The sequence below is a fragment of the Cervus canadensis genome, chromosome 23 (assembly GCF_019320065.1).
Source record: "Cervus canadensis isolate Bull #8, Minnesota chromosome 23, ASM1932006v1, whole genome shotgun sequence".
NCBI lineage: Eukaryota > Metazoa > Chordata > Mammalia > Artiodactyla > Cervidae > Cervus > Cervus canadensis.
In genome coordinates, this window is record NC_057408.1 from 16,912,084 (window position 1) to 16,927,107 (window position 15,024).

The window sequence follows — 15,024 nt, forward strand, 5'->3', positions numbered from 1 at the left end:
TAAAGACTTCAACTACTCATTTAGCACATGCTTCCTGGTTCCTTGCCCTGTCGCCTCTGTCTTTCCAGAAACCAGGTAAGTTCCTTCTGCACCAACTTAAGATTTCTGTGTTATGAGAGCCCCCATGTTTGTTAGTTTGAAAGAAGTACTTTTTTTGTACTAATCCCAAGTACCTAATTTGCCTTGGGGTGGTTTTGTTTAATTCAGTGTTTACACAGCTGTGACAATGTTATCTTGTCTGACAGTAAGTTAATTCATTTTATTTTTGAGTGAACCTGCAAGAAATCCTTGCAAGGAAACGTGGGATTGAGATGGAAGTTTAAACAGCAGATGTAAGGTGCGTTTGCAGGGATGGGCCCTTGAGAGCAAAAATCCCTCAGAGTAGGCTTTTGATTGGCTTTAACTTCATTTTTGTTTTAAGATTTTCCTTTATTAACTAGTTGTAATTTGGCTGGTGAAAGTGAAAGTGTTAGTCGCTCAGTCGTGTCTGACTCTTTTTGACCCTATGGACTGTAGCCGCCAGGCTCCTCTGCCCATGGGATTCTCCAGACAAGAATACTGGAGTGGGTAGCCATTCCCTTCACCAGGGGATCTTCCCAATTCAGTGATTGAACCCGGGTCTTTTGTACTGCAGGCAGATTTAGCTGGCGATGAAAAATATACAAAACATGTTCTAGTTATTTTTGGTAAATGTTAATTGCTCTTTAAATTTAATTTTTGTGAGATAAACAAAATGTGAACTCACTGCATAAGCTTGAAATAATATAGAAAGCTATAAAAAAGGAAGCTCTTTTGCCCCCAGTTAATAATCCATGACCAGAGATACGTCACTGCCCTTTAAGGAACATTTAGCCCAGGGTCAGGCTTGCAATGCAGCTAGGGGCTGGGGTTTAAGAGCGCTCGTGTATCTGGCCATTTTGTGCTGGATTTGAAGCAACTGAGAAAACAGAGTGTCAGAGAAGGCCACTGCGCTCTTGTCGAGGCTGGATCCGAGAACTCTGCTTGGACCTGAGGCCAACCCTTCCTACAGCCCCTGGCCTTGTTCTCGGCGGCGGGACACGCCCGACATCGGAGGGCCAGGCTGCGCCAGCCCGGGAGAGGCGGCAGGCAGGCGGGTGCTGGGTGTGGGCGGTTCCGACAGAAGGAGAGAGAGCAGAGCCTCTCGGGGATTCACCCTGCTCCCTGGGACACGGGAACCCAGATGGCGCGGTGACTCCCCTCGATTCATGTCCGGTCAAGAGCAGGGCTGGGAAGTGACCTTTTGCTGCAAGGGTGAAACTCCCTGCGTCCTGGCTCGGTGCCCGAAGAGGAGCGGGAGAGGGTGCCCTGACATGGAGCCTGTGGCCGAGTGGACCATGCCCGCCGGGATCTGATTGCTATTGTTGCAGATCCTGCTGGAATCATCATGGACTCGCTGGCCCCAGCAAGCGCTTGGTTTGGGTTGGATCTTTTCAAAGACCTGAGTAAAACGGATGAAGGCAACGTCTTGTTTTCCCCTGCGGGCATCTCAACCACCATCGGAATGCTGCCCCCGGTGGCCCCGGGGGCCACTGCCACCCAGGTGCAGGAGGTAGTGTGGGCTTTCCTTGCTTTCCAGCCACAGGCTTGTCTCTGGGGCAGTGCTCTGCCATTACCTCGAAAACCTGCCTCTCTTGATCTGGGGCCAGGAAACAGGAAGCATCTGAATGGAGCGATTTCAGGTCTATCAGCGAAGTCCTTTCCCCGCTTCCAATACCATCATGTCCTCTGCTCCCAAATGCTTGAGATTCCTTTGGGAGAGTGTCTTTGTCCAGAGCAATTCTTTTCAGTTCAGTCACTCACTCGTGTCCAACTCTTTGTGACCCCATGGACTGCAGTACGCCAGGCCTCCCTGTCCATCACCAACTCCTGGAGTTTGCTCAAACTCACGTCCTTTGAGTTGATGATGCCATCCAACCATCCCACCCACTGTCATCCCCTTCTCCTCCTGCCCTCAATCTTTCCCAGCATCAGGGTCTTTTCAAATGAGTCAGTCAGCTCTTCGCATCAGGTGGCCAAAATATTGGTGTTTCAGCTTTAGCATCAGTTCTTCCAATGAATATTCAGGACTGATTTCTTTTAGGATGGACTGGTTGGCTCTTCTTGCAGTCCAAGGGACTCTCAAGGGTCTTCTCCAACACCACAGTTCAAAAGCATTAATTCTTTGGCGCTCAGCTTTCTTTATAATCCAACTCTCACAACCATACAGGGCTACTGGAAAAACCATAGCATTAACTAGACAGATCTTTGTTGGCAAAGTAATGTCTCTGCTTTTTAAAGGTTTGTCATAGCTTGCTCCTTTTCTTCCAAGGATCAAGCGTCTTTTAATTCCTTGGCTTCAGTCACCATCTGCAGTGATTTTGGAGCCCCCCCAAAATAAAGTCTGTCACTGTTTCCATTGTTTCCCCATCTATTTGCCATGAAGTGGCAAAGCCATTAAGCTCATAATTAAAGGTAGAGCAAGAAGGACAGAGTCTCCTGGGGGAAATGACATGATTCCCACTGTGGTGTAAATGACACATCAAGGACGGATGAATGAAGGGACTAACCAGCAGAGGTGAGATCAGTGCGCAGCCCAGACCTTTTCATGATTTGCAGGGACAGGACGGTTTCCTGTGTACCACAGAGGTCTGTTTAACAGACATCCGTTTTACCCTGACTGGATCCCTGTGAGCTTTTCTCTGCTCTCACCACTGCCATAGTACTTTTTTTCCCCAGGTGCCTTTCTCTGAAAAAGACACAGAAAGCTCAAGAATCAAAGAAGAAAAAGAGGCGGGGAGACAAGGGCTTCCCTGGTGGCTCACCGGTAAAGAACCCACCGGCCAGAGCAGGAGGCGCGGGTTCATCCCTGGGTCGGGAAGATCCCCTGGAGAAGGACATGGCAACCCACTCCAGTGTTCTTGCTTGGAGAATCCCGTGGACAGAAAAGCCTGGCGAGCTACAGTTCATGGGGTCGCAGAAGAGCGACTTAGCAGCTAAACAACAAACAACAGGACGTGTCTCATAGCGTCCAGTGGTGACTTTGTAGATGTGGGTTCCCTGGGGAAACATGTAGAAGATGCAATAGTAACAATAGCAGCCAAATAATGTGGCTTATAGAGTACCATACAGTAATAAACCCTAGTGTTGAGAGGAGACCTCAGCTTTAATGCTCACTAACCACTAGGATATATATCCATAAAGGCTAATAGACTGCAGAGTCCCTGTAGCAGAGGGAATGTGTTTTGGAGTTAGCACACGTGTGTGCTAAGTCACTTCAGTTGTGTCCAGCTCTTTGTGACCCCATGGACTGTAGCACCCCAGCCTCCTCTGTCCATGGAATTCTCCAGGCAAGAATGCTGGAGTGGGATGCCAGTTCCTTCTCCAGAGGATCTTCCCGACCCGGGGATCTAACCCGTGTTTCCTATGTCTCCTGCATTGGCAGGCAAGTTCTTTACCATTAGCACCACCTGGGGAGCCCATTTTGGAGTTAAGAGTTCAAATCCTGGCTTCACCACTTAATAGCTGTGCCAGTTGGGGCAAGTTGTCCATCTTCTTTAAGCCCCTGTAACGTGCCTAGTAGAGCAATTGGAACACACTGGTGACTTACCCACATGGGCGCTGTGGTAGTAGTGGGCGATATTATTACTACCGGCTTCCCTGGTGGCTCAGATGGTAAAGAATCCGCCTACAATGCAGGAGACCCAGGTTTGATCTCTGGATCAGGAAGATCCCCTGGAGAAGGGAATGGCAACCCACTCCAGTATTCCTGCCTGGAGAATTCCATGGACAGAGGAGCCTGGTGGGCTACAGTCCATGGGATTGCAGAGTTAGACACGACAGAGTGACTAACACTTTTACCACATTCCATTTTTATTTTAAGGACCTTTTCTTACTCTGTTGATGTTTTATTTAAAAAAATATTAGCCCAGGACCAACGACTTCTTGAGATCTCGTCCAGCTCTAGGGTTATAGTATACCTCACTCACAGGACAGTCTGTACAAACATGGCAAAGAGTCCGTAGGTCAGGGCTGGCATTCAGAGATGAATAGAGCTGCCCGGGAGGTCACATCTGCCATGACCGACGTCACAGCCCTTTTCCCAGGCCCTCATAAAATCGTGGCTCAAGCCCCCCCAACAGTTGAGTCATTCATTTCACGATCCCACAGGGCCAGGCTGTCTGCACCGCTCAGATGCATGCATGAGGGGTCAGGCTTCCTTCTGGAGCATGTACGGCGCAGTTGGGTCCGACAGCTGCTCCGTGGTCCAGTCAGTCCACCGGTGCTCACAGCTGTTTTCAGGCACTTTTTCTCCCAAGCATGGCCCCATGCAGAGTCTCGGTGCAAACTAGAAAAAGATACACCTTGGGTGACAGATGCCCACTCATAGGTGAAAAGCTTTTAACATTTCAGCATTGAGTGTGATGTTATCTGTGGGCTTTTCACACATGGGATTCTGCCCATGGGGTTCTCCAGGCAAGAATATTGGAGTAGGTTGCCATGCCCTCCTCCAGTGAATCTTCCTGCCCCAGGGACTGAACCCGAGTCTCTTTTGTCTCTTGCATTGGCAGGCATGCGCTTTACTGCTGAGCCAGCACAGAAGTGCAGTGATGACCTCACTGCTTTGCTAGCTTCTACTCAGGCGCTCCCCCTGGTGTCTGTTTGTAGTGCTGCAGACTAGGGTGTGTGCTGATGGCCTTTGTGCTCAGTGACCAGCCTGGTGCCTGTTCCTCTTGACACTTAGATTCAGGCAAGACAGAAAGCAGTCCCTCAGGCAGCTTCTGAAAAGCCAGAGTGTTGGACACACATTCCACTCTTGTTTCTCAGGGAGTTGGGGTTGAGAGTTTTCTCCCAATCACACCATGAGGTGCACGTCATGAGTTGTCCGGCTGGGCTTTGGTGCGGTCTCCTCCTGGGCTTCATGCTTCTCTGGGCGACAGGAAGCTCTGAGCTGGCTTCGGGGTTTCTTCCAAAGGCATCTGGTCTCTGGATTCTTGTTAAGTCAGTGTTCCCAGTGGGGGAAGAATGGCATCCAGAACCTACACCGAGCTCATGGACAACCCCCAAGGCTGCCGTGTCTTCTTGGTGTCTTCTTGGTGGGGGAGGGTGGTGAATCTAGGTTCACTCGTGCCAAGATAACTCACTGAGTTTTTGTTTTGATTTTGAAGTTAGAGAAGACAGAAGAGGTACATCACCAGTTCCAAAGGGTTTTGAGTGAGATAAGCAAACCCAATGATGACTATGAACTGAAAATAGCCAACCGGCTGTTTGGAGAAAAGACATACCTCTTCCTTCAAGTGAGTTTTGCTGAGTTCACAACATCTGTGACTGGTACTCAGGAATGGCCAAATGACTCTGTTAAGACTGGGATCCTGGAGGCAAGCTGCCTAATTTGAGTGCCTGACTCACCCCACATCACTGGGGGTGTCCCTCCCACCCCTTCCTCTCACCCTCCACCACACCCCCCTCCCGACCTGTCCTCCAGATATCCAGACCTTTTGGGAGCTTCTTTTTCATCTTGACAATCTCATTTTTGCCTTAACCCTATTGAACCTGCACAAAAATATGCATGGAAGTACTCAAAGTAATTCACCCAGTCCCTAAAAAGATCTCTTCTTATAATGTTAATCATCTTCATATACAGATAAATTTATTTAGAAATGATGGCAATGGATAAATTGAATTTTAAAGCTATTTCTATTCCTTCTCTGTTTCTCCTAAAGAAATACTTAGATTATGTTGAAAAACATTACCATGCTTCTCTGGAACCTGTTGATTTTGTAAATGCAGCAGATGAAAGTCGAAAGAAGATTAATTCCTGGGTTGAAAGCCAAACAAATGGTAGTGTATGGATGAATGGTTCATCATAAAAACACTTCTGAGTACCTGCTGTGAGTGAAGCCCTGTGCTGGACGCTGCAGAGGGTATAAGGGTGCACGAGCTTTGGGAGGGGGCCTGAGAGGGGTATTTTAGGTTGGAGGGGCAGGATTGGAGCCGAGGAGTGGGAGCATCCACCGCACAGTGAAATGGGCTCAGCAGGTGTGGAGAGAGCCAAGGGAATTGGGCAGGGGACCACAGGAAGCCAACGTCGTGGAAACACGGAGTGGAGAATTATTTGCGCATAGCTGGGGATCACAGTGACTCTGGGGCTCCTGATACCTGGCTCACGTCTGTCGTGAGGTCACATTTGACTTTTATGTGAGCACCATAAGTAAAAATGTCAGAGGGCTCCTTTCTTTCCGTCAGTGAGAAGCATCAGCTCTCACTAAAGCCGCGCCTGGGCCTCCTGCAGGGATGGCAGCAGCCTTGAGCCTGGTCCAGGCAGGGACTCGACGAAGCCCCGCATCCTCTGCCCAGCCCTCACGCCCTGATAGGAACCAAACTCGCAGGAAATACCAGAGAGAACGTTAAGGTTTGCAGAGCGGTGCACTAAATGCTTTAGTGTTAGCATTTCAGAATACATTTAAAAAAGATTTATTTATGGATTTGGCTGTACCACGTCTTAGTTTTGGCTTGTGGAATCTTCAGTGGTGGCACGCGAGGTCTTTAACTGCAGCATGCAAACTCTTAGCTGCAATCTCTGGGATCAAGCTCTCTGACCAGGAAGAATACATTAAAAAAAAAAAAAATTCCAGTAATCAGGGAGACATCTGTTATTTTAGATTGTAGCTCTTCTTCATACTCAGTCCAAAGGAAATGAAAAATTTTAAAAGGGGGATAAAAGAGGATCTATCAAAGGGTTGGTTGAAGGCAGTCTTCTTCAGAATTTCAGTGGAATGGGCTGAACCCAGAGATAAAACATCAGCTCCTTTGCAATGAAATAAGAGATATCTAAACCTCAGGTGGCAGCTATATTGAATGGGTTAAATAAAAATAATAGTAGCTAACTCCTAGTACTTATTATGAGCTGGATAATATTCTAAGTGCTTTTCTACACAGGAAATCATTGACTCCTTTCAGCAGCTCTGTGAGGCAGGTTTTATTCCTGTTTTACAGGTGTGGAAACTGAGGCCCAGAGGGCTTAAATAACTTACCCGAGATCCCTCAGCCAATGAGAGGCAAAGCTGGATGCCAGCAGAGGCAATCTGACTCCAGAGCCTGAGTTCTTGGCCCTCACACCTCAGTTTATCCCGTGGGATAAACTGGCGATGGGCAAAGTGAGAACCTCCTATGATTTCTGCCAGCGAACTCTTTGTTGTCAAAGCCTTCAGGTGCTGACCTGGCTGAGTTTGAAACGATCGGTCAAGTCCATGTTCATTGTATCTGCCATGTGTAGCACTTGTAATTTTGAAGATGGACCCATTTTGTTCTTGTTGCTGTTCATTTGCAGAAAAAATCAAGGACCTGCTTCCAGACGGCTCTTTAAGCAGCTCCATCAAGCTGGTGGTGGTGAACGTAATTTATTTTAAAGGGCAATGGAACAGGGAGTTTAAGAAAGAAAATACCAAGGAGGAGGAATTTTGGCTGAATAAGGTATGCTCTTTAATTAATTTGTGTGATATGCTTACAGATAAAATGTAGAATCTGAAGTCATATTTGAGCAAATGTACATGGTGTATGACTTCCCAGGTGGCTCAGGATTAAAGAATCTGCCTGCTAATGTAGGAGACGCAGGTTCAGTCCCTGGGTCGGGAAGATCCCCTGGAGGAGGAAATGACAACCCATTCCAGTATTCGTGCCTGAAAAATCCGATGGACTGAGGAGCCTGGCAGGCTACGTCCAAAGGGTCACAAAGAGTCGGACACAACTTAGCCACTAGACAACAACAGTGTGAGATATATATATATATATATGTGTATAAAATGCTGACTCCTAGGCTCTGGTCTCTAGCATGGTCTTAGGTTGCGGCAATTATTTTGGGGCCCCCTTGGTGGCCTTCTGCCCCTTGACCGTGAGCTCTGCTGACTCGTTGCAGAGCACAAGCAAGTCTGTGCTGATGATGACACAGCGCCAGTCCTTTAGCTTCAAGACCCTGGAGGACGTGCCAGCCAAAATTCTGGGCCTTCCGTATCGAAACCATGACCTCAGCATGTTCGTGCTGCTGCCCAATGACATCGACGGTCTGGAGAAGGTAAAGCCTTGCCTCTTCCTCGTTCTGCCTTCATCTCCTGAGGCTCTATCCCAGAGCTTGTTGCTGGGTGTGTCTAGAGTTAGGGCTCTGATCTGGAGCTGGTGAAATATAAAATATTTCTGTGTCTGCAGCAGGTAAAGATGGGTATCTAAAGAGGAGCATTAAATGGTGTCAGGTTTATTGAGAAGAACCAATACTAAAATATTTGGGGATGAGATAACATGAGCATTTGAGGTCACATAGGAGTTCTAAAGATCTCCCACCATTCTCCAAAGTGGTTGATCTCTGTGGACCCTCTTTCCCAGGGAAGAAAATCACCTATGCACGTAGACAGCAATTTTGAATTCTATTCACAGGCTGTTGGACTTTCTGAATTCCTTTTTTAGACATTTCATTTTTTAAAAGACTTTTAAAGGGCAATTTTATGTTTACAGCAAAACTTAGAGGAAGGTACAGAGATTTCCAATACACCTTGTGCCCCCACGTGCCACAGCCTCCCCATAATCAGCGTCACTTATCAGTATGTTTTTTTAACCCCAAATAAACCTACCTTGACTCATAATAAAAGTCCATAGGACCCTTAATCATAAATCCCTTGATTTAGGCCTGTCCATTGGTTGCTCAGACAGTAAAGAATCTGCCTGTAATGGGGGAAACCTGGGTTTGATCCCTGGGGTGGGAAGGTCCCCTGGAAAAGGGAATGGCAACCTGCTCCAGGATTCTTGCCTGGAAAATCCCATGGTCACAGGAGCCTGACAAGCTATAGTCCATGGGATCAAAAAAAGTCAAACACAACTGAGTGACTAATACTTAAACTAAAGCTACTTTGTAGTTAAAATATTGATGTGGTGAGTAGCCTGTATTTTGGAGAACAGGAAGGTTGTTTCAAATCCCTATTCTTCTATTTAGTAGCTTTCTACCCTTTGATGTTTCTTAATTTCTTTGAACCTCAATATTTTCTCATTTATAAAATGGGTTCCATAGTTCTTAATGTGTGCGTTGTAATGATTAGAATATATATATAACATATATATATGCACACACATACATATACATGTACACCCTGGACCAACTCTAAGATATCTCCTAGAATGGATCTAGGACATGAAAAAAACTTGCCTAGAATGGGTCCAGTTCTTGGAAAGTGCTCAATAAATCAATGGATGCTGTATTATTAAGATACTAGATGCTGTGCTGCTTCTGTGAAACGTGTTTAGCAGCATTATATGTTGGCAAATATTTTGGGAAAGCAAAATGACAGTATGTATGCAAGCTTTATGAGATGGACATACTACTTACTGTTCTAACAAGGCATTTATCTGCAAGCTGTAAAGTATTCATAATCTGACTCAAAAACCGCAGTCGTGGGAATTGCTGTAGGGAAATAATTCAAGAGAATAAAATTTACTTTTTGAGCCAAATCAGTAGCATCTTCATTAAATACCTGGTGACTCAGATAGTAAAGAATCTGCCTGCAATACAGGAGACATAGGTTCGATCCCTGGGTAGGAAAGATCCCCTGGAGAAGGAAATGGAAAGCCACTCCAGTATTGCTGTCTGGAGAACTCCATGGACAGAAGAACCTGGCAGGCTAGAGTCTATGGGGTTGCAAAGAGTCAGACACTAGAATGCTGGACTTGAAGTTTATAATAATAATAATAATCATAATTTTATTATTAATAGATACTGTAGTGAAGTAAGCCAGAAAGAAAAACACCAATACAGTATACTAAGGCATATATATGGAATTTAGAAAGATGTTAACGATAACCTTATATGCAAAACAGAAAAAGAGACACAGATGTACAGAGCAGACTTTTGGGCTCTGTGGGAGAAGGCGAGGGTGGGATGTTTAGAGAGAACAGCATTGAAACATGTATATTATCAAGGGTGAAACAGATCACCAGCCCAGGTTGGATGCATGAGACAAGTGCTCGGGCCTGGTGCACTGGGAAGACCCAGAGGGGTCAGGTGGAGAGGGAGGTGGGAGGGGGGATCGGGATGGGGAATACATGTAAATCCATGGCTGATTCATGTCAATGTATGGCAAAAATCACTACAATATTGTAAAGTAATTAGCCTCCAACTAATAAAAATAAATGGGAAAAAAAAAAGAAGAAAAAAAAGAAAGTGGATATTCAATGTAATTGCAACTATATAAATATATATTGTATATTAATATAATATAAATTGCATTCATTATAATTTTATAAATTAAGTTCATTATAATATAGTAATGTATAACTTATAATATTCATTATATAAGATAGTATAGAAATTATATAATACATATGTAGACAAAGATTAAAAGGGAATGGTTAAAAAATGAAATAATATATATTAAGTTGATAGAATAAGAAATGACTTAAAAATGTACATGCAATAGATTTTCAAACATATACAGATAATTTAAATGTAGAAATATAAGAGGAGAGCCTAGTGTGTGTGTGTGTGTGTGTATATATATATATAGCAGTTGAGTGAAATAAAATTTCTGCTTTCATTTGTTACTAAAACTAATATTAATAATTTCTGACTGACATACACTAGTATTGCACTGTTTTGAATTTGCACTGATGATCAGGCCATTCTTCTCTTTTTTTCCTTAACAGATTATAGATAAAATAACTCCTGAGAAGTTAATAGAGTGGACTAGCGCGGGGCGTATGGAAGAGAGGGCCGTGGACTTGCACTTGCCCCGGTTCCGGGCGGCCGGCAGTTACGACCTGGAGGCCGCCTCCGCGGGGCTGCGCGCCGCCGGCCTCGCGGGGAGCCCCGGGGGCGCCGGGCTGCGGGCCCACAGGCTGCTGCACAGAGCGGTGCTGGAGGTGACCGAGGCGGGCACCGAGGCTGCGGCCGCCACCGCTGTGGGCTTCGCCGTCACGGCGGCCCCGGACTGGGAACGTTTTCACTGCAATCACCCTTTCCTGTTCTTCATCAGGCACAACGAGTCCGACAGCGTCCTTTTCTTTGGCCGATTTTCTTCTCCTTAGTACGGTCCCTGCCTTGGTGGAGAACCACCACCACCACCGGTGCTGGGGTGTTCATAGGCTTATGGAAATAGCCTGCTCTTTAAAAAATTGCTTTCCTTGGATTCCAGCCTTACCATGAAAATCAATGATTAATGACTGCAATAGTGTATATATTTACAATTTTCTCTGAAACTGAAATGTTTTGTTTGTGACGTGCAGATAGCAAGTCAAATCAAGGCTCCCTAATAGTCTTCCACTGATTTCCTCTAGGAAATCAATGCTTTGTACTTTTGTGCACTAATGGAGAGAAACAGTCTCTTTTGTGAAGACCGTGGACTAGTGATTTTGAGACTCCTACCAGTTTTAATATTTTGGTAGCTTATAACACAGGAGTAAAAGAAAACAAAGATTTATATTCAGTTCATGTGTTGCTTTTTTCTTTCTTAGCATATAGTGTGGCAAACTGAACCTAGGAAAGAGAATTGAGAAACACGTTAGCAAAACGTAAATTAAAACTCAAAAACCGAAACAAAATAAAGCAATCTACCAGGCAGAGAGGATTCCCATATTTTCATCCTCTGTTCAAATAGTAGATTATCCATTGTCATTTTCATGAGCATTTTGATATTGTGAAATAAATGTGATCATAAAATACACCATTTTAAGCCTAGAACTTGACACATTTTGATAAATGTGCACATGAAAACACTATCACACCCAGAATACAGAACACTTGCATCATCCTCCGAGGTTCTTTGCTTTGCTTCTGAGTCAGCATTCCTTGAACAAACCCTGATCAGCCAACAGCTGATCTGCCTTCAATCACTCCAGGGTGGATCTGTCATTTCTAGTTTCATTCAAATGGATTCAGACTATGTCCTCTTTTATGTTTAGCTTCTGTCACTCGGCACTGTGTTTTGAGATTCATGAGACTAGCTGGGACATCAGTAGTTGATTACTATCTACTGACAAGCAGTGTTCCACATCTGGATAAACCACATTGTGTTTATCCATTTACTCACTGACGGGCATTTTTGTTGCTTCCAGTGTATGGCAGCTGTACACGATGCTTGTTGTTTAGTTGCTAAGTCGTGTCCAAATCTTTTGTGACCCCATGGACTGTAGCCTGCCAGACTGCTCTGTCCCTGGGATTCTCCAGACAAGAATACTGGAGTGAGTAGCCCTTTCCTTTTCCAGGGGATCGCCCCAACATGGGGGTTGAACTCGCGTCTCCTGCATTGCAGGTGGATTCTTTACCTCTGAGTCACCAGGGAAGCCAATGAATAATGTTACTATGCCCATAAGTGTGTGAACGTATGTTTTCACTTCTCTTTGAGTAGATAGCCAGGGGTGAAATTACTGGGTCAGATGATAAATACATGTTTAATTGTATAAGAAACAGCTAATATGTTCTCCAAAATGGCTGTACCATTTTCTACTACAAGCAGTGAGTGAACATCGCAGTCGCCCTGAAGACACACCGGTGGGTGGTGTGGCCAGTCTGCTTCATTATAGCCATTCTCGTGGATGTGAGGTGGCATCTCATTGTGGTTATGCATTTTCCTTTTGACTAATAATGTTGAGCATCTTTTCATGTGCATATTGACCCTGCGTGTATATTCTTATGTGAAATGTCTGTTCAAATTTTTTGCCCATTTTTATTAGATTGTTTACTTTCTCATTATTGATGTGTAATTTCTTTTAATATATTCTAAATAAAAATTTTCTGTTAGATGTATTTTTCTTAATAGTGTCATTGAAAAGCAGTTTTAAATTTTAATGGGATCCAATTCATTAATTTTTTCTTTTATGATTTCTGTCTTTCTGTCTTATTAGAGAAATCTTTGTCTATCTCAAGTCTGCTAAGACTTTCTCCTAGAAGTTTTATGGTATTGAGCTTTTGCATTTAGATCTATGATTTTTTTAATTTTTATTTTTTTGTATACCCAATAGTCTTTTTTATTTATTTATTTATTTTAATTGGAGGCTACTTACTTTACAATATTGTAGTGGTTTTTGCCATACATTGACATGAGTCAGCCATGGGTGTACATGTGTTCCCCATCCTGAGACCCCCTCCCACCTCCCTCCCCATCCCATCCCTCAGGGTCATCCCAGTGCACCAGCCCTGAGCACCCTGTCTCATGCATCGAACCTGGACTGGCGATCCGCTTCACATATGATAATATACGTGTTTCAACGCTATTCTCTCAAATCATCCCACCCTCGCCTTCTCCCACAGAGTCCAAAAGACTGTTTTATACATCTGTGTCTCTTTTGCTGTCTCACATATAGGGTTATTGTTACCATCTTTCTAAATTCCATATATATGCCTTAGTATACTGTATTGGTTTTTTTCTTTCTGGCTTACTTCACTCTGTATAATGGGCTCCAGTTTCATCCACCTCATTAGAACTGATTCAAATGTATTCTTTTTAATGGTTGAGTAATATTCCATTGTGTATATGTACCACAGCTTTCTTAACCATTCGTCTGCTGATGGGCATCTAGGTTGCTTCCATGTCCTGGCTATTGTAAACAGTGCTGTGGTGAACATTGGGGTATATGTGTCTCTTTCAATTCTGGTTGTCTCGGTGTGTATGCCCAGCAGGGGGATTGCTGGGTCATATGGCAGTTCTATGATTTAGTTTGAATTAATTTTTGTGAAATATGCGTGTGGTGTTGCAGAAACCAGTACTTGAGAAACCAAGCACCACACTTGTAGAGTTGGAGGACTCAGGTCCGGCAGGCCCAGAGGAGTTAACACTCCAGGCTCTGAGCCCTGAACAAAGGGATTACAGAGTTTTTATAGACAGACTGTAGTGGCAACACTAGCTGTGAACAGGCTGGTTTAAACCAAGGGGTTTCACGCGCAGGAACAGTGGTCAAGATGGGGAGGGGGATGCCTGGTCTTTACATGGACAGGCACAACTAAGCAGGTTTGCAGGGGCTGGGCAATTGCAAAGAGCAGGACAAGGGTGAGTGAGATAAACTCCAGTTCCTATCTGAGACTATGTGACCTACGTGATCCAGACTTTGCAAGGGGCAAGCTGAGTTACAGAGGCAGCAGGAGAAGGAGGTTATGTAAAATTTTAACTTTTCCTCTTCAGTGGCTCATTAATTTTAATGTGGACATTCAATCATTCCAGCGTCACTTGTATTCTGAAAAGACGGCATTCACCCTCAGTGATTTAAGTGCCTTGGAATCTTTGTGACGTGTACACACGCTCGGTCTGCTTCTAGACCCTCTTCTGGCCCCCTGATCTGTTTCCATCACATGTCTCTACCTCTGCATCCCTGAGAATAGCCCCCTCCTGCGGTTTAATTTGCCTAATAATAATGTAACCAATTAGGCTTTCATATGGCCAGCGTGGCAGGCTGTGCCTTTTGCCATCTTTTCAGTTAACCTATACGTGTTCTTAAGTGAGGTTTTTAAAAAAGATTTGTTTATTTATTTATTTAGTTTTGACTGCTCCGGGTCTTTGTTGCTGCATGCGGCTTTCTCCAGTTGGGGTTTTCGGGCTTCTCAGGCGGTGACTTCTCTGGCTGTGGAGCACAGGCTCTCGGGTGCAGGGGCTCAGCAGCTGCAGCTCCCCAGCATGCGGGGTCTTCCTGGACCAGGGATCGAACCCATGTCCTCTGCACTGGCAGGCAGATTCTTAACCACTGGTCCACCAGGGAAGTCCTGCTTTCTGTTTTTTTTTTTTTTGTTGTTGAATGCTTTTATTTATTTCACAATTAGAGCAAAGTTTTATTACACTAGTTTGTTGGCAGTCAGCTCTGAGAAAATTTCGTTTGTAAAATTTTGTTCCCTCTGTTCCCTCCTGGGGGGTATTGTAGATACTAAACATACCTACAAAGGCAGTGATGGAGCATTCAAAAGTTACTGCTACGCTAGTGAGGATAGCAGTTATACATGTTCTATGACATGACGGTTCTAGAGAAAGGGCCAAGATTTGATATAAACTTGTATCTATGTAAAAC

General features: G+C 44.6%; 1 protein-coding gene across 3 annotated transcripts; it reads left to right on the plus strand.

Annotated features, from left to right (window-relative positions):
* Window positions 1–12,778, plus strand: SERPINB13 (serpin family B member 13). Of its 3 annotated transcripts, none has more exons than XM_043444082.1 (7): window positions 8–75; window positions 1,389–1,570; window positions 5,166–5,294; window positions 5,721–5,838; window positions 7,328–7,470; window positions 7,913–8,068; window positions 10,681–12,778. In XM_043444082.1, the coding sequence occupies exons 2-7, from the start codon at window positions 1,406–1,408 to the stop codon at window positions 11,059–11,061; spliced, it is 1,092 nt and encodes a 363-aa protein (XP_043300017.1). In that variant the 5' UTR covers window positions 8–75; window positions 1,389–1,405; the 3' UTR covers window positions 11,062–12,778. The 3 variants fall into 3 exon arrangements, with proteins under 3 accessions (XP_043300019.1, XP_043300017.1, XP_043300018.1); XM_043444083.1 differs by lacking the exon at window positions 8–75 and adding an exon at window positions 272–337; XM_043444084.1 differs by lacking the exon at window positions 1,389–1,570 and having other exon boundaries at window positions 1–75.
* The last annotated feature ends 2,246 nt before the right edge of the window (window positions 12,779–15,024 follow it).

What these genes read in the sequence shown, in the direction of transcription:
- SERPINB13 (XM_043444082.1), top strand. Translation starts at nt 1,406, where the DNA reads ATGGACTCGCTGGCCCCAGCAAGCGCTTGGTTTGGGTTGGATCTTTTC. An exon ending in CTGCCACCCAGGTGCAGGAG is followed by an intron (nt 1,571 to 5,165) that starts GTAGTGTGGGCT and finishes TTGATTTTGAAG; the next exon opens with TTAGAGAAGACAGAAGAGGT. An exon ending in GGTTGAAAGCCAAACAAATG is followed by an intron (nt 5,839 to 7,327) that starts GTAGTGTATGGA and finishes GTTCATTTGCAG; the next exon opens with AAAAAATCAAGGACCTGCTT.